The sequence below is a fragment of the Tenrec ecaudatus genome, chromosome 2 (assembly GCF_050624435.1).
Source record: "Tenrec ecaudatus isolate mTenEca1 chromosome 2, mTenEca1.hap1, whole genome shotgun sequence".
Classification (NCBI taxonomy): Eukaryota; Metazoa; Chordata; class Mammalia; order Afrosoricida; family Tenrecidae; genus Tenrec; species Tenrec ecaudatus.
The window spans coordinates 168,287,278-168,313,643 of record NC_134531.1 but is presented as its reverse complement, the minus strand read 5'-3'; the positions used below and the strand labels follow the sequence as shown (position 1 = coordinate 168,313,643).

General features: G+C 45.8%; 1 protein-coding gene across 1 annotated transcript in view; it reads left to right on the top strand.

Moving 5' to 3' along the window:
• ADAM19 (ADAM metallopeptidase domain 19) overlaps window positions 1-26,366 on the top strand; it is a 118,561-nt gene that overhangs the window by 24,251 nt on the left and 67,944 nt on the right. Inside the window, exon 4 of the mRNA XM_075541894.1 lies at window positions 22,404-22,482. Coding sequence (XP_075398009.1) covers window positions 22,404-22,482 — 79 coding nt within the window. The remainder of the gene's footprint in view (window positions 1-22,403; window positions 22,483-26,366) is intronic.

Here is a 26,366-nt window from a genome sequence, read left to right as displayed (position 1 = left end):
CAGCAGCCTTCTTGGTCCTTGTCCCACTTTCACTCGCATGGGAAGCCAGGGAAAGCACCTGGCACAAGTTGGGGGCACCGTAGATTTTTTACGTGACAGCTTTGCTCATTAACACTTTAAAAAGGGAGTTTACAGCATGCTTCTCCAATGCATGTGCTGTTTGACTTTAACGCCATGGGCAGGGATCGTGGATCCAAGCAGGCTGGAATCCGTGACATTCTCACCACCTCTTATTCTGTTCTGGTGCAAATAGAGACTGTGATGCCCTGTTGCAAGATGTGGTCAGCCGAACGGTGAGATTTCCGGAGAATGTATGATCACATGCTTAACACAGGGTTTACAACCTGGTGAAACCAAACCCCAAATCACAAAACACTTTCATCGGTTGGCTCGGGCTCATAGTGACTCTGTGCAGGGTTGCTGAGTAGGTACACCATCGGCAGCAATGCTTTCTACCAGGATGTGTATGTGGTTCTTGTGGCTTCCTGAAGGGTTAGGGTAACAAGAGAGAGCCACACACTGAGAAATAGGCTGCACAAGGACTGCCTTTCGAGCATCTCCTCATTTCACCATCTGTTCCCTGCTGCTCGTCTCCCCTCAGGAACCTTCTGGTAGAGGCGCACTAGGCATGATAGATATCAGTCATAATGTCAGAAGCCAATAATCGTGACAATAGTATGCACACAGCAGCGGCTTGGTATATTCCACACTTCCATGGTCTTGACATCGTCCACAACAGCTTGTGTGGTGTGGGTACCCGCAATCCCCCTACTTGGACATGAGGGTCCTGAGGCAGACTGTGGCTTGGTCCAGGGAAGATCCCCACTTGACTGCAGAGCCCCCAGGCTCTTTGTTTCCCGCCAACAACGTTTCCCCGAGAGATTCAGTGACACCGACTAGGCCCACAGGATGTGCAGCCGTTGGTATGGACTGTTTGTTGCTCAGGGACACTCCCCACGGCAGGCTCACAGTGTGCCAGAGGATGCTCGCACTCCGCTGTGCTCCCCGCGGGGACAGATGAACAGGTCTTTCTATCGTGGAGCATCTACAAGGGTCCCAACCACCAGCCTTTCAGTCAGCGGTCTCGCAACCACGGCCACTATCCTTCCCTGAACAGGAACTCAGTGCCTTCTTAGGGAATGACTTCCCCACAGTCTTCCGTCCCACTTAAGTGACTCCGTACCAAGGCTCAGAAATAAGGGGTCCTTCTTCATGCACCAGTTGGGTTTGGGGATGGGCACGGAGTGGGAAATGTCCCATCTTTGGGAGTGTGATGGGGAAGCAAGGAGCCCTGGGAGTGCCGCCATGATACACAGAGCTGCTCACGGAAGGGCAGTGCTTAGGGCCCACCAGCCAAAGGGCCAGGTTCATGGCCACAGCAGAGGCTTGCCTCTCACATGCCCTATTCTTAGCTAGTATGCTTTGAACTCTGCTTTTAAAAAAGAATAATTTTTTTATTGCGATTGGGGTGAAAGCTTAAAAAGCAAAGTGGCTTCCACTGGACAGTTCAGACACATTTTGAGACTGGTTGCAGTGCCCGCAATGTGTCAGCACTCTTCCGGCTCCGCTTTGTCTTTCCTGTTTCCCTTCCTCTCCTTTCCTGTCCCTTCCTGCCTTGTGAGCTCGATCCCTGGACAAAGGCTGCCCTTTGGATGTTATATGGTTGGCTGTCCCAGGGAGTGTGGACCGCTCTGATGTGACTGGTCACCTTATAGACCATCCGTTGTTTGGCTGAAAGGTAAGCTCTGGGGACAAGGTAGATTCCAGGCTTGGAAGAAGTCTGAGGAACATGGTCTTAGGAGTTCTGCCAGTCTCGGACAGACAAATGAGCTTTGTGTAGTCTTTGAAGTGTGGTTCCACATGTTTCGCCCACTCATCCAGAATCATATGTTGTGCTCCCTTTCAGGAGCGGTCAGTAGGGATAGCCAGGCACCATCCACTTCTTCTGGTCTCAGGTTTGGAGCTGGGGTTTGCATCATCCATTAGGCCATTGGACTAATTGTTTTCTTGTGCCTTCCATTTTCATCACCCCTCACCCTCGTGGTACCTTAGATCACCGCTCAGGAGCTTTGAAGACTCCTGTTGGATTTCTTCTTAGATGGATTTGGGCATTGTTTTGGCAGTTCATGCCACAGTCACTAATTCTTCACCAGTGCCATGGTTCAGATGTGTCAGTTCTTCAGCTTACCTGTTTTTGACCAGCTTTTCTGTGCATGTGAGACCACTGAAGAGACCACATCCCCAGTCAGCCAGGCACATCTTTGTCACCAAAGTGAGATCATTGCTTTTTAAAACTTCTTACCTGCTGCAGTGATAGGTGGATGGTGGGGCCTGTAGGTTCTGGCACTTGGGGTCGCATTGGCGTCATGACTCTATAGGGCAGAGTAGAACTGCCCACTCAGGTTCCAAAAGCTGACATCCTTTTGGAAGCAGACTACTGCCACATGGCTCTCTTGTGGAGCAGCTGAAGGGTTTGAACTGCTGGTTTTTCAGTCAGCAGTCAGGTGTTGACCTCCTGTGCCACCAGGCCTTCATCCCGATGACTCTACTCTGCCTCGGGTACTGCTTAGAATTTCATCTCAGTGTCGCGTAGTGTAGGTGTGTAGTGTGATTTGAAATTCAGGGTACGCCAGAGAGGCGCACCCTGGCAGTGTGAGTTTAGGCACGTCACTTTGACTTTGGGACCCTTGTTTGCCTCTTCTACATGACGGGTTAATAATAGGAATGAGCTCCGGATATTGTGTGGACTCAGTGTATGTAAAGGACTCAGGACCAGCACCCAGTGCGAGCGCTATCAACAGCTGCTATTATTTGATTTTTGCTGGGTCTAGAAAACACATTTAGGAATGAAGTAAGAGGGAATTCCCCTGAGTTGGTTTCCAAATATAATTAAGAAACGCTGACCTTCCAAACCATTGGCCAGGCAGGAAGTTCACTTCTGGCCTCCCGTGATGCCCAGTTTGACCTAACTGTATCTCATGAATACAGCTTTGCCGCCTGTTCCAGTTGGCCAAACTGGAACTCTTTTCTGTGGCTGTGAAATCAGGCCCTGGTCACTCCCTGGCAAGGCCCTGAACTCTCTGATAAGGAGGGTCGGGAATTTATTCACCGGTTCCTGCTCTATCTCCTTCCACGGTCCCACTGCCAGGCTGCCTGCTCAGCAGGAAGGATGTATATGGCTTCTTTTGTTTCAAGTTTATTTCTCCTGACTGCCCTTCGGCAGGGTGCCCAGGCTAGAATGAATGGGAGGAAGCTGTCAACTGCCAGGCTGGCCTTGAATGGACCCTGGTGGATTTGGAAAAGGCAGGCGCTGATTCTTGAGTTTGAAGACTGGTCTATTACTATCTTGAGCTTGTTTCTATCAGGCTGTTTACCTAAAGAATCAATAGCTTTAGCTAGCATCCCATTAGCATTTGCCACAAATTGAAACTTTTACATACTTTTTTTAAACCTCACGTAGAGGAGCAGAGAAACTGAGGAAGGCCCTCAACAAGGTGGATTGGCATGGTGGCTGTTGCCATGGGCTCCAACATAGGAACAATTGTGGGGATGATGCAGGAGTGGGCAGTGTTTCCTTCTGTTTGTTGTACATGTGAATCAAAACCAACTCGATGACACCTAACAACAACAATATTTGCCAAGGGAGGTGTGTTAGTCTGGGTAGACTAGAGAAACAAATCCATAGAAACACATATATGAACAAGAAAAAGCTTTATATGTAAGAGCAACTGAATATTGAGAAAATATCCCAGCCCAGTCCAGATCAAGTCTCTAAGTCCAATATTAGCACATATACCCGATACCAATCTATAAATTCCTCTTCAGATTCATGAAACACATGCAATGATGTCAAATGCAGGAATGACACAGGCTAGTGGGTGTAAAGTCTTGTGGATCCAGTGATGTTGTAAGCATCTGGCGCTGGCAGGGGTCTCCACGTGGCTCCTCCAGCTTAGAGCACTAGTGTAGTTTCATGTGTCTTGTCAGCTGCAGTGTCTCCCAGGGAGTGAGCAGAGAGAGAGATTGTCTCCCACCTCCAAGGAGGAATATCGGAGTTCCCAGAATCCTCAGGAGAAGGCCATGCCCACACAGAGGCCTTTTTGACTATGACCTGGTTGACAGCCTAGACCCCAACCCCTTCACTCTGAATCCTCAAATTGACACCAGATTATGTAACTACCACAGTAGGTGAAAAGGATCAAGTGTTCAACTAGTAGCCAAAAGGTTGAAGGTTCATATCTACTCAGGGACCCCTCAGAAGGAAGACTGGGCGATCTGCTCCTGAAATGCCACAGCCTTGGAAACTCTCTGTAGCAGTTCTACCCAGACATTCAGGGGTTAACCTAAGTTAGAATCGACTTGACAGTAGCAATTTTTGTTATTGTTTGTTTCTTATATTTATTTTCCCAAGTGGGGCCCTACCATACCCTCTGTGTTATAAATAACCTGTTTATCACTGGGAATCATCAAAACATTTTTAAAATTTACATAAGAACTTCATACAGTGCTTGGAAGTTTTCATAATAAATGTTAGAAAAAATATGAGTCATCATTTGAAAATAAGTAAGATCATACTACATATTCTCTAATTCATCTTTGATCTTCTAAATTAGAACATTCATCAACCTACTTTATTTTTAAAAAAAGAAGGCTTAGGAGTTCATTGAATGGATGAACCATAGTTTGTTTATTTAATCTCCTCATTGATGGCCATTTAGGTTTCCAGTTTCTTACATCACAGATAATGTTGGGGGCATCACCTTGCACATAATCTTCAAGCACATCAAGAAGCCTTTTTGTAGGATTTTTGCTTAGATGTAGAGCTGCAAGGACACGGTTTTCTGATTTTGACCTTCCCCAGAGGCTGCCCCAGTTTGCCCCTGTACAGCAGAGGGGCTTTATTATGGTGACACATCCGTGTAAATCTTTATTGTTATTATTTAATGGCCGTATGAGGTTAACTTGGATGTGTTGGTCATAATTAAGTATTAAATTTTCTTATGGTGAAAAATTAGCAAGCTTGTGCTGAAGAAGAGAGAATAAAATAATGAATCATCAGGTAACCACCATTAAGATTCAATAATCAGGTTTGCAGTGTCTACCCTGATATACTTGGGTAGGTGGTTATCAAAGATCATCCCCTAGATGGGAGTCACTGGGCCAAGGCGAACTGGCATGTAGCTGGGGATATGTAAAGGCAAATTGTCCTTGGCGTCTCTAGAGTTTTCCCTTCCAGCAATCCGGGTGGACGACTGTCTTTGCACACTCTCACCAATTAGTTAATTTCTGAATTTGGACTGCCTTTTCACACCCAAACTCTTGATTTTCAGCTTTAACCACACACCCCACAAACAAACAAACAAACTCACTGCCATCCAGTGAATTCCAACTTATAGTAACCTTACAGAGAAGGTAGAACTGTCCCTGTGAGTATCTAAAACTATTATTCTTGATTAGAATAGAAAGCCTCATCGTTCTCTGATGAAGTGGTTGGTGGTTTCCAACCGCTGACCTTGTGGGTAGCAGCCCAATGTGTAACCACTACACCACATAATCAGTCTGTCTCTATAGACTTAGCTGTTCTAGATGTTCACAGAAATGGGATTGTGCTCCTGCAATTTGTGCTCTTTTGTGACCGACTGGCATCTTTCACCAACTGGCATATTCGAGGTTCCTTCATGTTGGAGCAAGTGCATTGTCCGCACTGTCCTTTTCCCTTGCTGTATTGACACAGTGACTGTCGTATTTACCCCATTGTATGGCTACGCCCTGTTGTATTGACCCATGCTTCAGCTGATGAGCTAACTGCCTTCTAAGCCAGAGCGGACTAGTCTGTTTCATAAATTCATTTTCAAAGGCTAGTGCTTGAGCACCTCTATAGCTCTGTGGTAAGTGCTGTCAGAGGCAGGTGTGGAAACCTAATGTGTTAGCTGCCCAACACAGTCAATGAGAGAGAAGTCGCACAAACAGCATAACCCAAGGCAGAATTTAAAATGGGCCCCATCGGGTTGAAAGTAAAATGTGGGAGTTGGGACTGGAGAGAGAGCAGAGAGATGAGAGAGTTTCTGATGGGGATGCAGGGAAGGGTGCCCCGGGGAGGGTTAAGTAGAACTCCATCATGTAGGATGAGGGGAAGCTTTTGAGGAGGGAGTAGATGGGAGATGGGAGAATGAGGAAGGAATTCAGACTGAGAAAATAATATATAGCCATTTGGTCTGGACCAAGGAGAACCAAAAGTGTGGTGTTAATCAACTCTGTGGATTTCCGAATTCCATGCTAGCCAAGTCATTTGATTTCAGAAACCGGATGCATGGCGATAGAGGGAGGGATTACTCATCTCTTCACAACTGCACTGCCAGAGAATTTGGGGGGTGTATGTGTGGAAGGGTGTGTGTGTCAGAGCTCAACTTCAATGCTCCATGTTGACTTTCAGTTGAACTTTCTCTTGCTTCAGGCGAAACCACGTGGTTGGGGAGGTAGGTGGTGGTACTTCTAGGGAAGAGTAGAGGGTACTTTCTATGCCTTGGATGAGAACAAGCTCTTCCTCCTGGCTTTCCCCAAATGAAGAAATGTTCAAGAAGAGCTGAGTAGATGGAACCTGGGGACGGCCAGAGACAGCACCAGGCAGAGATGGTTTCTTCCAGCTTTGGCAGGAGAGACCAAGGTCTCCTGAGGAGCTGGGCAGGGGCTGGGGTGGGGGGAATGTGGAATGGGAGGGAAGGGACTAGTAGGCTCTTGAATTTGGTAAACCCCTGCAAGTTCCACTTCTGTACTCAGCAGACACCTGGCATCCATTGTCTTTTCAGTGTAGCTCAGAGGAGGTGATTGGGTTCTTCAGCCTGGCTTCTTAGAACGTGGAGCACGTTTCCTATGACAGCCAACCTTTTTGCCTTGGCAATGAAGCATGACTGTTGTAGGGGGAAATCTCTGGGAGAAAGCGGCCAATTCAGGGGCCTATGGGCAGGCTTTGACCTGAGAACAAAGCCACTTTTACACTTGGCTGGATATATTTTGATGTTAAGGAAATCAGATTTACTCTTTCTCTGTTTATAACTTGAGTAACACCTAAAGCTATTTGGCTGAACCTTTGGGTCCTAGTGGAGTGGAATTCTGGGCAACTGGAGCAGAGGGTAGGCTCTGAAGGAGCAGGCAGAAGGGGCCTCCTGTGTGTGAGACTTGATGCTGGGCGGCCAACTGAGGTGTCTCATCTTTCTTTCCTTCTCTTCCCTCTTCCGACAAACATTGAGGCTACCAACTATGTGATAGGCACTGGACTAGGTCTTACGTGTTCCCAGGTGGGCACCGTGGACCCAAACAGATGTGCCGTCTCTCATCAAAGTTTAGCAGAGGAGACAACGGCACAGGAAAATGTGGGGCAAGCAGGCTGGACCTAGGTCAAACCCTGGAGTGGGTGGAGGAGGCAGCCCAGGTTGGGGTTCTGTGACAGCCTTTAGGAGGAAGTCAAGTCACTCATGATGGAGGGAGCAGTTGGTGGAAAGGAGAAGGTACACAATGTGCTTCCCCTCTGCCCTCCACAAAAGGAGGAACACACACTTTGTCCCAAGTAGAAGGGCCAAAGGCCGAATTGCCAGCCTCGTTTGTAAATGAAAATAACCCCTCATGTTCTGAGGGTGTGTGAGGAAGGAAAGGCTGAGGGAGGAGGCTGGAGAGGTAGCTGAGTCCTTGAAGAGGCTTGGTGGCCTCCTTCCCACGTGTGAGCGCTTGCTTTTAGGGCAACGGGGAGTTAATGAAGGGTATTTGAAAAGCCAGGCAGTGGCATTCAAAGTGCGTTGGAGAAGGATCATTGGACAGAAATGGCCCTTGTTTCTTGGTGTCACAAACAAAACACCTTTCAAAAAGCTCGATTAGAAGCTGGGTGAGATGGCGTGATCTAATTCAGGAAGAGGCAGATGAGGGGAAGGGAGCGGCATTCAGAGAAACTGATGGGCTAGCATCTCCAAGACGGGAGATGGGTTGAACATGAGGCAGGGGAAGAGGATGGAATCAAAGGCCAACCTGGGGCTCTGGGCTCCAGCACTAACTCGCAAGTGGGTTCATCCTTAGCTTGTGGCCAGGCCTGTTCCAGCCTTGGCACTTCTCTTCTCCGGTGGTTAGTTTCTTGGTTGCATGGAGATAACCCTCTTGTGCTCTAACTTTGCAGGATCCTGGTGGGGCCTGCTGATGGAATCCATGTGTCCCGTACTCTTCCTATCGTCCTCCCGGCCCTGCCAGAAGAAAAACCTGTCTGTATTCTGTCTCTCTCTGATTTGGGCCGCTTACATGGTCTTTCCTCCTTATCTGAAATTCTGAACACTTGACCTCTCCAGAACTGGGGAAACCTCTGTCCATTCCTACAGCTGAGGCCTCCTGGGGCCACTGAGGGGGTGGGGTGGGGCGGGTAGAGTTGTGGGGAGGGTTGAGTTCTCAAGCTGGCTTTTATTGAAAACAATGATATTATTGAATGGGCGGAGCTGACCCAGACCTTCCTCAGCCCGTTGAAGGAGAAACAGGGTCGGAATGACATCAGTCCACTGTGGCTCTTGGCCAGCCTTTTCTGAAGTTCCCATGTACTTCACCAGCTTCTTCTCCCTGCCGTCTCGGGGTTTCTCCCCCCGAGGTGTCAAGTTTTCGGAGAACTGGCAGCCTCCACGTTTTCTCCTCTTGCATCAGCCTCCCGGACAGAGGTCCAGATGGGCCAAGGGTCTACAATGGCTGCATTGTGTGAGAGTGGGATTCTTTTTCCAAGGCTCCCTGTCCAGGGATGAGAGGGGGCAAGTTGTGGAAAAGGATTCCTTTGGTTAAAGGTCAACCTGCTAGGGAAGGGGGTGACCTGTGTGTTCTAGACGTTCTTGGTCTGTTCAATGACCGAGTCTGGATTTCGGATGTGGGTAAGTAAGTAGATAAAGGTAAACTGGTCTCTCAGACTTGTGGTGGTTGGAGACTAGCTTTGGAAAGGGGATCAGCAACATTAAGGACGTCCCCTTCGTTCTGGAGTCCTTGGGAGTCCCTCTTAGTTAATATCAAAACGTTGGATGTTCAAGACCCAGAGGTGTTTCAGAAAATAGGCCTGGCCATCTCTTTCAGAAAAACCAGCTTCTGACATAGGTGGGATTGACATGGGTCAGAATTAATTATTGGGCAACTAGTACTGACACCGCAATCCTTGTTTCCTCATGGCCCCTCCTCTTAGTGCATGTGCACTCTCACACACATGCCTCCTGTGCAGCCCCGTGTAGGCAGTTTGCTGCCGGGAAATGAGTACCATTTCTAATATGCCACAGCTCCAGCTAGGAAAAGGAGGAAGGTGGACTGTAAGATGGTGACTTGCCTTCCAGGGAGTGGGCGACGCACCTGCCACCTGTGTGGTTTGTTAGCATTTGCAAAATGCTCTCATGGCAGGCAGTGTGGTCGATCTCAGAACACTGGCTCATCTCCGAGCACAGGGTTTAGCACCTGCTTGGCCTCAGTAAACATCTGTGGAGTGAGAGCGTGGGCTTGCAGCTGCAGAGCTGTGGCTCAGAGGAGGCACTTACAGTACCCTGAGCAAGGACTCTGTGCTGATAGATGATGAAATCACGGAGCAGGAACTTGGGCTCTCTGATGCCCGAAATTCGTGTCATGTAGTGCTGTTGCGGTCACACTTCCCAATGAAAATGTGCCAATGTCCTTCCCCTTTGTCTTCTTGTGGTGTCTGAATGGTGCAACACTCTCTGCCACTGGTGTCCCGTTTACTTAAATGGGTACCGAGTGAAGTGTAGCTGCCCAAGTGTGCGTAAATCGTTTTTCTGCTTGGGCCACTGTTCTTTCTCTGCACAAGTCAAGGGGGCTGGTGAGCAGAACCAGTTGTTCTCAATTCCAAGGGGGCCTCACGTGGGTCAGATGCAAAATTGTTGCAGGATAGCTGGTCTAATCGCCCGCATTACCGACCCTTTCTGCCCCACCCCCCCACCAACCACCGTGCTCCCCAGGCTCTTATTCTGGTTATTGTCTCTGTAGATTCACCAAGCTTGGGTTTCATGTGCTGAAAACACAGCAAGGTACATATCAGAGAGTCAAGAACACTACCAACCATAACAAAATCCAACAGAGATAAGCCTCAATCAGTGGGATTCTAGCAGGAGAGGGAGAGTGCTGGCTGGGAGACAGTATCTGACTGCCATTGTCCTCACTGTGCCGTCTATGATAGTTGATCTCCACACTATGGCTATTTCTTCACGTCTCTTCCCAAGGGCACTTCTCCTCAGATGGCTATCTGTTCATCTGGTAAGCCCCACAGTCAAGTCATTTATATGATTATTGGAGCAGCTGTGGTCAGGCACTATTTTCTCTTTTTTATTTTTCTTGTTAAGAGTGAAGATAAATAAATAAATAAATAAGATTTTTTTTTTTAAGTGAAGATAATGCCCTACTTCCTTGAACTGTTCTTACCAAACATAGTCAATGCCCATAATGAGTTAGTCAAGACACTGCAAGAGAAGTCCATGAACTCTTCTTGAGGTCTGAGAGCCCCTCACATCCTTTCCCTTAGCCAGTGCATCTTCCATACAGCCACCATCCCGTCCACCAGTGGAGCCGGTGTGTGAGTGCCACTGTGACGTGGAACAGGCTTCGGCGTGGCTTCTAGGCGAAGGCAGATTGGGAAGGCAGTGCTGGTGGCCTGCTTCTGAAAATCAGCCTGTGAAAAGCCGTAGGATCGTGACCGTCCATTCTGCAGTGGATTGTGGGGACGGCGCCGGAATGGGCAGCATTCAGTTCCTTAACATGTCTCTTCCACCTAGGCTGCCTGGGCCCAAGAAGAAGACCTTATTTGTGTAAGAGATTACTCATCTCTGTAGAGACAGCCAAGAGGGAGCCACAAAGAGGATTAAATAAAGAGCCCACTGGTCCAAGGAATAAACAGCCCTCATCCAAACATCCTCTGGTATATAACGCAAAAGCCAAACACAGAACCAGGAGCAGGCGAGAGGGATGCCAGGTCTTTGAAGGTCTGGGAGATGAGGTACTGGTGAAAATGAGTGTTGACTTAATGCATTGTTCAAACACTTCCTTAATAGAAGGTTAAAGAAAACATACAAAGTGGATCGGGCTGTTTGCCAGGCTCATGCGTGGCACCATCTTGTTTGTAATGCACCTTCTGAAGCTGGCTTTCTGGCACGAAGAATGCTTTCTCAAGAGGATCTTTGGGGAGAAAGCCCCAGTTCTTTACATCAGGAAGGACCTTTACATTCTCCCTCCCTTGGTCTCCCTGGTCGCCCAGAAGGGAATACCTCTGCTTCTGTGTTCTGGATATATCTATCCCGAATTTGGTGGTCAGGCCACGCCTTTGGTATGTTGGTGGTTTGTTTCCATTCCTCTGGAGTTAATGAGCTCTGGTGTGGAAATCGTGAAACAGCTCAATTCTCCCCCTTCCTTTCTTTTTCTTTGAAAACAGAGGAGAAGAACAGCAAAAACAAACAAAACAAAACAACGACAAACAAACAGCCTCACCCAGTTCTTACTGACTTTATTATGTGGCCCCAAACGTGGGCCAGCAAGGGCCATTGCCTTACAACAGCGTTGTTGCTTTTCAAAAACACTTTTTAATGCTTGCCGATTGGTCCTAGGCACCAGTAACCACTTCTATTAGCTAGAAAGGAGCACAGGCTGAGTAACTTGTGGCTTGCACAGTCCCACCCTGGTCATTAAATATTATTAATATAGACATTTCCCAATATACAAAAAAGGAGAGAAAGCAGAAGTTTGAGCTCTGGTGCCCATTATGCAGATCTAACATGTATAAAGATGAATGTTGTCAAGGATTTCAGTTTACTTGGATCCACAATCAATGCTCATGGAGACAGCAGTCATGAAATCAAACAACGTAGTGCACTGGGCAAATCCATTGCACGAGACACCTTTACAGTGTTGAAAAGCAAAGGTGTCACTTATGACTAAGGTGAAAATACCAAACTGTGGCATTTTCTATTGCCTCATATGCATGTGCAAATTGGATATGGGATAAGACAGACCCCAGAAGGAGTGGCGCATTTGAATTATGAGGTTGGATATTTGAAGTATGGTGGACTTCCAGCAGAACAAACAAATCCACCTCTGAGGAAGTGCAACCAGAATGCTCGTTTGGAGCGAGGATATTGAGACTGCATCTCCTATACTTTGAACATGTTCTCAGGAGAGACCAAGCCCTAGAGAAAGAGCATCATGCTTAGCAAAGTAGAGGGACAGAAGGAAAGAGGAAGCCGCTCCATAAGATGGATTGATGCAGTGGGCATAGCAATGGGCTCAAACATACCAACCATTGTGAAAATGGGGGAGGACTTGGCAGGGTTTTGTTCTGTTGTGAATAAGATTCCCATGAGCAAGAACTAACTACCCAGTGAATTAATGGATTTGTAAAATAACCAGTGGCAAAAATAAATGTTGAGATGATTGCTAGAGTAGATAGCACCTGGCTAATGATATCCTAAGAAAATCCTCCGAAAACCAATAAGACTCCGACTCCTGGTGAACGCATGTGTACGCATAGTCCTCATGCAAACTGCTCCCTGGAGTTTTCAGCGTACGATTTTTTAGAAATACATCAATGGGATTCTCTTCCAAGGTGCCTTGGGTCAACTCATACCACTAACCTATCACTAACCTATTGATTGGTTAACGGTGATTGGGGATAATCTTTTCTGTTGGACCAACAATAATTTGAATATCTCTTGTAGCTCGCTAGTTTTCATAAGCTCACACCTAATTCTTACTGTGTTGTATAAGTGTTGCCCTCATGAATGAAAAACTGCAAGTCTCACAAAGTTACGTTGCTCCCTAGAGCCTGAAGAACCTTACACAGGCTTCTTAGAAGCTAAGAGGTTGACAAGTTCCCTTGTTTGACATTAAAAAGAGCCATGATGACCTTTTGCCCTATTTCCAGTATATGCAAGGTCAGTTACGTAGACAGCAATGGAGCTGGTACTCAAAAGCAAACCATTCTGAGTCTAATCGTTCCCTAAGTGCTAGGCTCATGTCATTTTTTAGAATTTTAGGGGGTGATTATCCAGAAATGGTATAATAAATAGATAAACGAATGAATGAATAAATAAATAAAATTGTGTTAGAGTTGATGGAGCCTGACAAGTATAACCTGGAAAAACAATTAAAAATACAGATTTCTGAGTCCTTCCCAAGAGAATAAGATTCTCAGTAGGGCTTGGGAAGGGACCTGGGATTTCATGTTTTCCTAGGCTTTCCGGGCGTTCTGTTAAGTGTCAGAGGTGGGAGCGGAGTTGCCAACACCATGAAGGATGTGAGCAAGAAATGAAAGATGTTGAGTTGTTGTGGGATGGAGAGCTTCCAGGTAACAAACATAAGAGGGAGCAGCAAAATTATGGACCCCCAGTCCCCATATGCCACCAGGTACACATGCCTGAGGACTCTTAAAAGTGAATCTCAGGATGAGTCAACAGTGAATGTATCAGCTGCACACAGAATCTACCCAGAGGCTCCTTGAAGAAATGCCTGGCGGCGTGATTCTGAAGGAGGAGCCTGTGGAGCACAGTTCTATGAGCCTCAAGATCCATATGACGCCCGAGGGAGTGCAGTTCTATTCTGACACCGTGGGGTCTCCATGAGTCAGAATCCACACGATGACAACCGATCAGCACTTTTTGAAGAACAAGATGGAGTGAGATTAGGGCAGTGGGGGCAGCAGGGTGGGGGTCAGTAATGTAACTATCGGGATGAGGTCCCTAATGCTTGCTCATGCTGGGCAGTCTGAATAAGGTAATGTCCACATATTTTGGAAATTATTGGCAGCCTCTCTCTACTACCTATTTATTTGAAGCAGGAGAAGAAGGGTTGAGTTCAGGGGATTGAAACGGTCAAGGATTTCCTTTTACTTGGATCCACAATCAATGCTCCTGGAAGCAGCAGTCAAGAAAACAAAGAAAGTATCGCATTGGGCAAATCTGCTGCAAAAGACCTCTATGCAATGTTGACAAACAAAGATGTCACCGTGAGGACTGAAGTGCCCTGACTCAAGCCACAATACTTTCAGCCACCTCATGTGCATGTGAGAGTGGGGCAATGAATAAGGAAGTCCGCAGAAGACTTGGTGCAACCGCATTCTGGCATTGGTGAAGAAAACGGAAACTTCCACATATTGCGCGAAGAACGTAGGAGCCCTGCGTTGCTGTGGGTGAGGTGTTGTTCCTATAAAGAGTTACAGTCTCTGAAACCTTTTACAGGGTCACCGTGAGTTGAAATTGACTTGATGACAGAGCGTTTTCAGGCCAGAAGAACAAATAAATCTGTTTTGAGAGAAGTAAAGTCAGGAGGTTCCTTGACAGTGAAAATGGTGAAATTTCATCACCACTACGTTGGACAAGTTATGAGGCGGGACCAGTTTCTGGAGAAGATTGTTCAAACAGATCTTTGGGCCCAGTCCCTCGTTTCAGCCTGATTTAATAGGTCTAGGGTGGGGACCTGACAATTTACATTTTAAGCTAGATCCTAGGCCATGGGTAAGGAGCCCTGGCGGCTCCGTGAGTTTGGTGGTGGTTGGAGTGCTAGCCCTTGGTAAAATTGGCAGTCCAAACCCACCAGCTGCTTTTAGGAGAAAGATAAGGCTGTTTCCTCCCATACAGATTTACAGTCCAGGAAACCTATAAAGCAGTGATTCTCACCCATCCTAACGCCATGAGACCCTTTAATAGAGCTCCTCATGTGGTGGCCCCCCAACCATACAATTCTTTTTGTTGCTATTTCATAACTGTACTTTTGCTACTGTTATGAATCTGGTGACCCCTGTGATAGGGTTGACTCCCAGAGGGGTCGCGACCCACAGGTTGAGAACCACTGCTGTAGCGCGTCACCCGTAAGTTGGAATCGGTTTGATGGCAGTGGATTTGGCTTGGGCTGAGGAAGGAGTCCTGGTGACACAGCAGTGAAGTACTTGTTTGAAAATAGGTTGACAGTTTGAACATGCCAGTTCTGCGGAGAAAAGACCTGGTGGGTTCAAACTGTTGTAGGAAGGTTCAGAGGGCAGAGTGAGCCTAGTGGGTGTGATAGGCAGTTTGGGGTTCAAAGTAAGAGTAGCTGGACTCAGGAACTCTGTCCCTGGCAGTGTTCAAGCAAATGCTGAATGCCCACAGGGCAGATTCCTGTACTAGGCAGAAAGTTTGTTCACTCATTCTTACTTTTTTTTTTCATTTACTCTCTCACGTGCACTGCTTGTTGCTAGAATCTCCGGATGGTGCAAAGAGTTAATGCACCTTTGTGGTAGTTATAGAATCTGTTGTCAATTTAAGAGGATTAAGAGTGAAGGGGCAGGGTTTAGCCTGTCAATCAGGTGGCAGCTTGACTTTATTTGGAGGTGCTGAGGAGAAAAAGAGCTCGCTGGAGGTGGGAGACACACACACTCCCTGGGTGACATCCCTGTTGACAAGCCACATGGAGACAGGCTGATGGCAGCCAGAGTCTGGAGCTGGAGAAGCCACGTGGAGACTCCTGCCAGTGCTGAGATGCTTCCAATGCCACTGGATCCACAAGATTTCCCATCCACTGGCCTGTGATCTTCCTGCATTCAGCATCATCGAATGTGTTTTGTGAGTCTGAAGAGGACTTTTTGGATTGGTATTGGACAGTTTGGGGTTTGAGCTAATATCGAACTTACAGACTTGATCTGGACTGGGCTGAGATGTTTTCTCAATATTCAATTGCTCTTGTATATACAACTCTTTCCTATACATAAATGAGACTCCCTGGGTTTGTTTCTCTAGTCTGCCTGGAATAACACAATCTTGTTCACAAAAAAGGTTGGAGGTTTTCCACCAACTCCTATTGTTTATGTAGATAGTGTCCTCCAGTCACTTAAGAGTTAATCTGTATGAGTCAACATTTCATGTTTTACTGTCAGAAAAGCTGGCCTATACATGTATAGTTTCCTTTTCTCAGAAGTGTTTTAAATTATATACTGTTGGTTCAATTAATCACATTATCAATAGAATTACCTTATGCCCCAGGGAGATGGTTTATAATCTTTTCTGTCATAAATTGATAATGATATCTCTAAAGTGAACCCGAAACATATGTAATGGTAGATATGTGAAGGGATTTGGGGCTCGGACTTAATTTTAGCCTCAGTCCAAGAACTTGAGTTCATATGACATGGCTCTACTTGATGTTCACCCACTTGAAGAGATCACTGAAGTTAAGGGTGCATAGCAAAGTTCAGTCAATAAACCAGATGGTGCCTGGCTGTAAGAAAGAATTGTATCTGGGATCTTACAAGCTTGTCTTATTACAAGCAGCCATCTGAGTGAGGTGTTAACTAAGTCCACATGAAAGAAGCCTGTGTGATCCAAGGATTGTAAATAATAAAATCAAGATCCGAAAGAGGGAATGGTATCAGAGCTTAAATTATGAACACCCAGTTTGCAGAAGACTGTGGATGCCAGGGAAAATCCATTTTCAAGGGCCTCATGCGGATTAAGCCTCCAGATGATGTCTCTGACCTTAGTTGAGGGTTCTGAATAGCCTTGCTGTCAGATAGAGAGCACTGTGAGGTCGATAATAGCAGATGGAGCCAGGTAAAATGAAATACCTTATCGCTTGATCTCTCGTTTGACCCATTTTAAAGTTGTTTCAGGTTTTAAAATTTTCTGCTTTCTTTTTGATTGAAGTTTTTTTCTCTTTTGTCTAGTCATTGTTCTTGGGGGAGGAGGTGTTTGTTTGTTCATTTCCTCCAATCTTGATGCCACAATCTTCTTCATACAATACAGCTTCTCTGATGATTTGTTCTGCATACAGATTAAGAAAGAATGGTGAGAAGATACACCCCTGACGTACCCTTTAGCTCATTTTAAACCATGCAGAATTCTCTTGTTCTGTTTGCGCGGCTACCTCCTGTGCCTGAAGCTCCACATCCATACAATGAAGTGTTATGGGATTCCCATTGTTCCCGTGCTTATCTATTGTTTGCTATGATTCTCACAGTCAAATGCCTTGACATAGTCAATAAAACATAAGTATGCTTATTTCTGGCATTCTCTGCTCTGAGTCAAGATCCATCTAACATGAGCAATGATAACCCTTGTTCGACATCCTCTTCTGAATTCATTCTAAATCTCTGGAAGCTCCCTGACAGTGTACTGCTGTAACAGCTGTTGGATGGTCTTCAGCAAAATTTTACTTGCATGTGATATTGTTTTATAGTTTGAGCATTCTGTCGAGTCACCTTTCTTTGGAATAGGAACAGATAGCCAGTCCATTAGCCCAGTACCTGTACTGGAAATTTTCTTGTATAGATGAGGAAGTCCGTCTAGTGCGTCATTAGTTTGTTGAAACATTTCAGTTGGAGTCAATCAATTCCTGGAGTCCTGTTTTTGGCTCATACTTTCAGTGTAGCTTGAACGTCTTCCTTCTGAGCCATTGGTTCTTCTGCATGGACTTCCTCCTGAAACGATGAAGTGTAGACCAGTTCTTTTCTGATACAATGATTTTGTGTATTGTTTTCATCTTCTTTTTAAAAATTGTTTTATTAGGGGTTCATTCTTTTGATGCTTCTTGCATCATTCAATATTTTGTCCATAACATTTTTGGCATTTCAACTCAATGTTTGATTTTTTTCTCAAGTTCTTTCAGTTTCAGAATGAGGTGGGGAGTGCAGAGTGGAGACCCAAAGCCCATTTGTAGGCCATAGGACATTCCCTTACAGAAGGGTCTCAAGCCTATTTGTAGGCCATTGGACATCCCCTTACAGAAGAGTCTCAGGGAGGAGACGGGCCAGTCAGGGTGTGATGTAGCCACAATGAAACATACAACTTTCTTCTAGTTCCTAACTGCTTCCTCCTCCCCCACTATCATGATCCCAATTCTACCTTACAAATCTGGCTACACCAGAGGATGTACACTGGTACAAATAGGAACTGGAAACACAAAGAATCCAGGACAGATGATCACTTCAGGACCACTGGTGGGAGTGGCGATACGGGAGGGTAGAAGAAGAGTGGGTTGGAAAGGGGGTCCGATTACAAGGATCTACATGTAACCCTCTCCCTGGGGGACGGACATCAGAAAAGTGGATGAAGGGAGATGTCGGAAAGGCAAGATATGACAAAATAATAATTTCTAAATTATCAAGGGTTCATAAGGGAGGGGGTAGCAGCAAGGGAGGGGAAAATGAGGAGCTGATGGCAGGGGCTTAGGTGGAGAGCAAATGTTTTGAGAATGATGAGGGCAATGAATGTACAGATGTGCTTTACACAATTGATGTATGTCTGGTTTGTGATAAGAGTTGCATGAGCCCCTAATAAAATGATAAAAAAGAAAACAGATGTTCAGCCCTGGAGACCCTGTGTAGTGAGGGTCTGTGAGTCAGAGTTAACGTCCTGGCGGTTAGTGAGAGAGTTTTCTGTGAAGGAGCCCTGGGGCACAGTAGGGTATGCGTTGAGCTGCTCACTGAAAGGCCAGCAGTTGGAACCCACGGTCACTCCAGTCACGATGGCGAGGCTCTCTGTCCACCTAGAAAGTCAAAGTCTCGGAAACCCTCAGGGCTGGTTCGACTCTGTCTTATCAGGTTGCTTTGGGGTCTCTGTGAATCACAGTTGATTTGATGGCAGTGGGTGGAGTTTGGTTTGATTTCAGAACGGAGACTGGGAATTCTGTAACAATAAGGGTCTGAATGAGAAGCTATAGCGTTCTTATCCTTTTGAGGACATCTGAGTGAGAGCTGACAAGGAGATAGACCACCCATGGCTATATTTGGATTGTCTCTTTGTAGTGTCGCAATGTAACAGGGGGCATATTTTCCCTCTAAGGCTCAGAAGTGTCTGAGAATGTATTCTCCAGTAGTGCAGTTCCTTTTGGGAAATTCACTGTTTTCCACAGGCACATTCACAGGCTGAACTGCTAAATTTTATTCCTGATCAGTCGTCTATCACATAGTCCAAGCAGAAGAAAGCAGATTGTAGGAAGTGGGTGGCAGGATTAAATTAAATTGCTTTTTATTATCCCTCTCAAATGACTCACTGGACAATGGATGACTGGAGAGAGTTAAAAGGAACAGATACATTTCATATGCTTTTCTGTGTTCTTCCATCAATACTTGGTAGAGTCAAAAATGATAATCATTCACTGTATTGAGCTCCACCTTCAATGTATTGTGTAAAAACAATAAGCCTGTCAAATCGGTGTATGAGGGGGTACACCCCCCAAAAAAAATGGAAAAAAAAAGCTCCTCTGGGCAGAGCTTTTATTTTTTATTTATTTAAAAAAACCATTTTATTAAGGACTCATACAACTCTTAACACAATCCATACATACATCAATTGTGTAAAGCACATCTATACATTCTTTGCCCTCATCATTGTCAAAGCATTTGCTCTCCACTTAAGCCCTTTGCATCAGGTCCTCTTTTTTCCCCCTCCCTCCCCGCTCCCCACTCCCTCATGAGCCCTTGCAATTATACATTATTATTTTGTCATATCTTGCCCTGTCCAACACCTCCCTTCACCCCCTTTTCTGTTGTCAGTCCCCCAGGAGGAGGTCACAATTAGATCCTTGTAATCGGTTCCCTCTTTCCAACCCACTCACCCTCTACCCTCCCAGTATCGCCCCTCACACCCCTGGTCCTGAAGGGATCATCTTCCCTAGATTGCCTGTGCCTCCAGCTCCTATCTACACCAGTGTACATTCTTGGGCAGAGCTTTTAAAGTACACATTTCTCCCACTAGGCAAGTATCTACCTCCGCTCTGAGTTAGTGCACCCAGTGGTGTCACCTGGGAAGGTTCTCTCTGGTCAAGCAGTTTCGCTTGAATTTTTTTGTGATGGCTGATTTAAGAGAGAAGTGTACAGCTGTGAAATTTTGTTTCCTGCTCGGGAAAAGTGCCACAGAAATGGTTGTGATGTTGAACACAGCTTACAAGGACAGCGCTATGGGAAAACTCTCAAGTGTACAAGTGTTTTTCTCATTTAAAAAAAGGTGAAATGTCCATTGATGACAAACCTTGTCCTGGACATCTGTCAATTTCCTGAACAGATGAAATTGTCACTCGTAGTGCATTTGGAGTTTGTTCCATCAGGTTAGACTGTTAACCAAGCTTTCTGTTTAGAGGTTCTGAAAAGATGGCATAACAATGTGTGACAAAAAGGCCTGATTTTTTTTTAAATCCCTGATTTGTGGCAGATGGGGGACTGGTTTTGCCACCACAACAGTGTACCTGTTCATGCAGCCATCTCAGTGTGCCAGTTTTTGGCAAAAAACAGCATGCCTCTTTTGCCCCATAGACCTTACTCACCTAACCTCACTCAGTGCGACTTCTTTTTGTTTCCTCTGATGAAGAGGGACATGAAAGGACAGCAATTTGACAAGGTAGAAGAGTGAAGAAAATAAATGAGGGAGGTGTTGTCGGCCATCCAAACAGATGAGTTTGAAAAATGTTTCCAAGGATGGAATCACAGATTTAACAGATGTATTCACACTGTTCTGGAGAGTACTTTGAAGGTGATAAGGTTGTTTTGTTTAAAAAAATTAAAAACATAGCTTTGGGGAAAAATCCAGTTTTGCGGGGGGAGGGTACCCCCTCGTATTTCTCTCTCTCTCTCTTTTTTCCCCAAACTAGGAAACAGAGGTTCAGAGAGGTAACTTGCTCATGGCCAGAGATAGCAAATGTCAGAGCTGAAATTAATGCCTCCGTCTCTCTGACTCCAGACCACACTTAAGCTTTTAGTATGCTGAACTACTCATTAACTCATCCATCCAGTGATTAGTCAATTGGTTCTTGCACGCAACCAATGTCAAGCCTCTTTCTCTGGTGATGCTCACCAACAAACGGGCGTGTCCTTCCTCAGATCCTCATTAGATGCTAAAGAGAGATAAAAGGGCCGGAAGATCAAATCAGGTCCCTTAGCCACTGACACACATTTTCCTCATGATTGAGAACCGCTTTACACAAGCTGCGTTTTATGCTTTGCTTTATTTCCACAGTTTCCAGCTGGGTTTCCTTTCTTTTTTTGTTGAAGGCTTGACAGATTACACGAGATGATTCCTGTGGCCTGTTTCTTCTGGCTGCACTCCGGGTTGGGGGTCAGGAATCTAAGAGTCAGGATCCCTGAGCCAAGAGCTGAGGGCTGCTAGAAGGAGGGTCTCTTTCAACTGACCCGCTCTTCCTGGGACATGGCTTCTCTTCCAAAACCTGGCCTCCATTTTCTTTTTCAGATCAGTTGTAAATTAGTTTTTAAGCTTTCAAATTAAATTCATGATCATTAGGGAAAAATTCGAGTGATTCCATGAAATGGACATTTTCTTTAATCCCTGAGAGAAACACCGTTATGGATGAGCATTTGTTACTCTGATGGTTTTTAATGCATGTTTTCTTGTATGCCATTATTATGTTTTCATCAGAATGGACTTTTATCACGTAAACTGTACTGTCTGTATCTGATTCCATTTAATTAATTTATTTATTTTATTTTTTCTGATTCCATTTAGACACCTTTCCACATCAGTACAAGCACACCCACACTCTTCTTTGACATCAAAGCTGGCTTTTAATGGTGCCTTCCATTAGAACCCTCTTGCCCCCTTGACTGACTTTCTCTAGGTCTGTTTTGTTTTTAATGTGGCGGAGTTGTTTGGGGCATTGTTTTATTAATTTCTTTTGTCGTTTTACTGTCAAGAGAAATTATAGGAACCTTATTTTGTATTGCCTTGTCTTTGGTGAGGGATTCTTAATTCAACTAAAAAGGTTCTTGGGAAAGAGAGAAAGCAGTGTTCTGCTTTAACAGCGGGGGTTTTACGGAGAGAGTAATGTACAGAATGATCACTTACAGGCAACCTGAACTCCCAAGTCTCTGAAAGAACAGGCAAAGGCAGTTCTAGGAGGCCGTGTGGCAGGGACAGAGGAGCAAACGAATCTGTTTCATCTGCTCAGCCCTTGCTACGTTAATTCATTGACTTGACTTAGATCATGGGCCCCCCTTGGCCAGGACCAGATAGAATACCTTGATTGACAGTCCTACCACACTAATTGTAACAAGGAATGGTTTCTCCCTTTAAAAAAATTAGTGGGGTGTACTAAGAATTGGTGTACTGACTCTATGCTGATAAATCACTTAAGGTATGCAATGGAGTTCGTGAATCTGGAACATTATGCACAGGTTTGCATCTGTTTCTCCCCAGGACGAAGAACGTGTTAGGAACCATTACTTTAGTCCTGACTACTTCATCTGGTCATTGCCTGAACTAAAGGATGCTATCAATGGATACCCAACTAATAACAAATGCCTCCCTCTTGTTCTATTTGGTCCTCGGCCCGGTTTCTGGGTGGGTTTGTCTGGTTCAGTTAAAGTCACTGACTGCTGTTAGGGGAGGTTTGGGGTCACCAACCAAAGATACAAATGTCACCTTTGTTCTTTGCAGGGACCTGTTTGCTTCAACCTACACAGAAACCCACTATAGCCCAAGTGGAATCCCTCAAACTACCAGGCTGAAGTCTGAGGTAAGTTCAATCTCTGTTCAACACCTGCCCTATCCAGTTGTCATTTGACAAGGGATGACTCTGGTGAAGCCAGGAGTCCTTGCTTCCCCTAATGATACAAGGTTCATGTTCCTCACTTTATGTTAATTAATTAAAAAACAAAAAAGCAGCTGTCACCAAGTCCATGCTGACTCGTGGTGATCCCAGGTGTGTCAGAGTGGGATTTTGTCCTGTAGGGTTGTCAATGGCTGGTCCTCAGAAATAGGTTGCCAGGTATTTCTTCTGAGGTGCCTCTGGCCATGCAAGTGAACTCTTTGGACCATCTAGGAACACCTAATGTTACTTATCCACATTAAAAAAATCATTTTATTCAGGCTCATACAACTCTTACCACAATCCACACATACATCAGTTGTGTAAAGCACACCTATACATTCGCCGCCCCCATCATTCTCAAAACACTTGCTTTCCTCTTGGGCTCCTGTAATCAGCTCCTCATTTTTTCTTTTTCTTTTTGCTTACCCACATTTTAACAAAATCTTAAGTGAAAGAAATGATTTCCCCAAAACCCTGTCACCCCACTTGATCACATGTCTTTATCTCCTCTCTGTGGGTGAGCTTTCCATAGTTATAGCCCTTGCACATACACTTTGTTGTCTGCCTTTCAAATGTTAAAAGTTTCTTATTGTAGTATACTATTGTATCCTGTACTTCCATTTTCCATGAGCTTTTGAAAGCCTCTTCATGTACATAAAATTCACTATTTTAGCCATTTTTAAGCAGCAACATTATTACCCTTTATACTCGAGTATAAGCCGACCCGAGTATCAGCCAAGGCACATAGTTTTACCACAAATACTGCATCAAAAATGTTCTGAAAAACTCAGCTTATATATGAGTATATACGGCACATTCATAACATTGTACGAGCACCATTTCCAGAATTTCTCATTACCCCAAACAGATGCTTAGTACCTATTAAGCAATAACTCCCCACTTCGCCCTGCCTCTGGTAACTGCTAATTGTAGCTTGATTTTTAAAAGTGATGGTAAGTTATCAAGTTTGTTTGTTTGCGTTTCTGTTTTACTGCTGTCTTCATTCCCTCCCCCACAGTGGTTTTGAGGAGAGACGTTTGCACAAATATCCCTCCTTAAGAAAAGGACTTTTCAATTGGTTTTTCAGTTTGTCTTTGCCACACGCCCCTAATGGGCATTTAAAGGCGTGAATCATCCATATTTCATGGTTTGCTAGCTTTTCGTGTGGAGTTTGTAGGTAGGATCAGAGCAGTGATTCTCAACCAGGAGTGATATTACACACACACACACACACACACACACACACACACACAGCACGTAGCTTTGTCTAAAGACATTTTCGATGGTCACAAAGGGGGGTGGGAGCATTACTGGCATCTAGAGGGCAGAGAGCAAGGGTGCTGTGGGACTCTCACAGAGGATCACGCAGCCCAGAGTGGCCTTCATAGAGCATCTCAGCTGCTAAGGAAGGGGAAGGAGAAGGAAATAAAAGCTGGACTCTGGAGAGAACAGCAGTAGCCTTGTGCCTCTGGGGCCAAGCATTATGGACTTTAGTGACATGGGGACCTGGACAATGTGATGTGGAGGACAGCAGTGGGCTCTCTGTCCCCATGTTCACTCAGAATCAGACTCCCCCATGGCCCCTTGTGTAAAATACCGCTGCAGGAGTGCAAGAATGTCTAGCGAGACAGAGCCGGTGACAACCATTATCATTCATTAGGAGTCCCCAGTGAAGCAGGTAATTGAGCATTCCATCACCAGCTGAAAGGCGGGAGGTTTGAACGCACCCAGGGGTTCCTCTGAAGGCCCAGAGATTTGCTGCTGAAAGGTCCACAGCCTTTCAGAAATCTCTGGTCAACGGCTCAACCCTGAAAAAGCAGAGTCTCCACTTTCCTGAATCTACTCAGTGGCAACTAATGACAATGACAACTGTCAGTTTATCAGATCACTCCTGAGGGAGGCAAAGCACCCAGGACAGTTACCTGTTGATGGGAGTGGCCTGGGCAAGCAGTGATCCTGCTGCTCTGCAGGAGAAAGGTGAGGCGGTCAGCTCCCTGAAAGATTTAAAGTCTGGGAAGCCCTATGTAGGGTCACTATGAATCACAGTGGACCCAATGGCAGTAAGTTTTTAAGAAATGCTAGCGCGGTGACTAGGTGACTGGGGGGCTATTCTGGATAGTTGGAGGGATCAAGTATTGAAGGGCGAGAGGAATAGAGAAATGAGGACGATTTGCTGTGAAGACTGCCCTTGATGAGGTCCAGCTAAGGATAAGGAGTTGGCAGTGTGGGCAGCAGGCACGTTAGTAATTCCTTCTCCCCAGCCTCTGGAAATCTACAGTTCCCACAATGCCCTGTTCCCTGGGGGATGGGCACAGTCATGCTTAGAAAGCTCCTAGCCTCGAAGACATCAAAATTGCTCTCTTCTGAGTATGGCTCCTGCCCCTTCTGTACCCCAGAGCTCAAGAATGGGTCTCAGTCCACCAGTTTGCCATGAGCTCATGCTTCCTGCTGTGAAGCGCCCGGGGTGGCACCCTCAGGCCCAGGGAGCTGAGATGGAATGTTGTGACCTCAGGACTCAGATAATTTCCTTTTTCTTTGTGTTTTTGCCCCAGGCAGGCCTTTAAGAAGCAGGAATATGAGAAAGAGCTTCCCCTCCTCACTAGCATCCTCTTCCTTCTGGAAGGCCCTGCTGACTGAAGCCCATAGAGCCAAAATCAAAAGTCCGAATTCTGTTGGGTCACTTGCATTTCACAACAGCTGGCCCCATCTGTGCCAGAGAAGAACTGTGCTCCATAAAGTTTTCAAGGCTGCTCCCATTTTGAGTTAGATGGCCAGGTCTTTCGCACCTCTGAGAGACTTTGATCTGTTAGTCTTACCACTAGTCATCAAGCGCGTCATTGTCTGTACCACCCAAAACCTTGAACCATGAGACAACTCATCATTTCCTTTTCCCCTTTCTTAGCTATCTGGTGCCACTATAATAGGTATGCCACAGTGAGAGCCTCCACGAGCAGACCTTTATTCCTCGTGGTTTAGGCGGAGAGATGTCGGGACTCCGAGCATGGGCTCTTGGGGAATGCTTGCTTGATTGGCACTGGAGGAAGGTCCAGAGAGCTTCAACTTCTGCTTCCATGGTTCTTGGAGAGCTTCGCGTGTTTTAGCATTTTCTGACCCCACCTCCACCTCTCCCCACTTGTTTCATCTCTTTTTATATCTCAAGAGTTGCAAAATATAGCTTACACCAGCCCTGCCTTACTAATATAACAAAGGCAACCTATTCCCAAATGGGATTAATCCCTAGGCATAGTGGTTAGGATGCTCAACACATATTTCGGGGGAGCATAATGCAGCCCTCAGGAGCCCTGGTGGCATTAGTGGGTGACATGTTGCTCTGCTACCTGCAAAGCCAGCAGCTGGAGCCCTCCAGCTGCTCCTTGGGAGAAAGATGAGATTCTCGGCTCCTGTACAGATTTACAGCCTTGGAAACCAACAAAAGCAGTTTCCCTCTGTCTTACATGGCCACTGTGAGTCAGAATTGACTTCAGGGCAATGAGTTTTATGTTTCTAATTCAAAGCCTAAGAGTCCGTTACTGGATTCTTGTGATCTCTCCACCCAGTCCCATGTGACTCCCAGACAGCGCTCTTCTCTGGAAACTAACTTGAAGAGAAATGGGAATGCAATAAACCATTGAGCTGTGCTGGACCCAAGCTTTGAGGCCTGCACTCTCTTCCCAAACGTGGCCTGGGTCATCGGACATTCTGGGAACCTTATCAAGCCCCATCAGCCAGTCCTTTAGGCTGTAGCCTAATCGGGGTCAGGACATTGGGGGAATGGGCTGTGAATGAGGTCCAATAAAAAGAGTTACAGG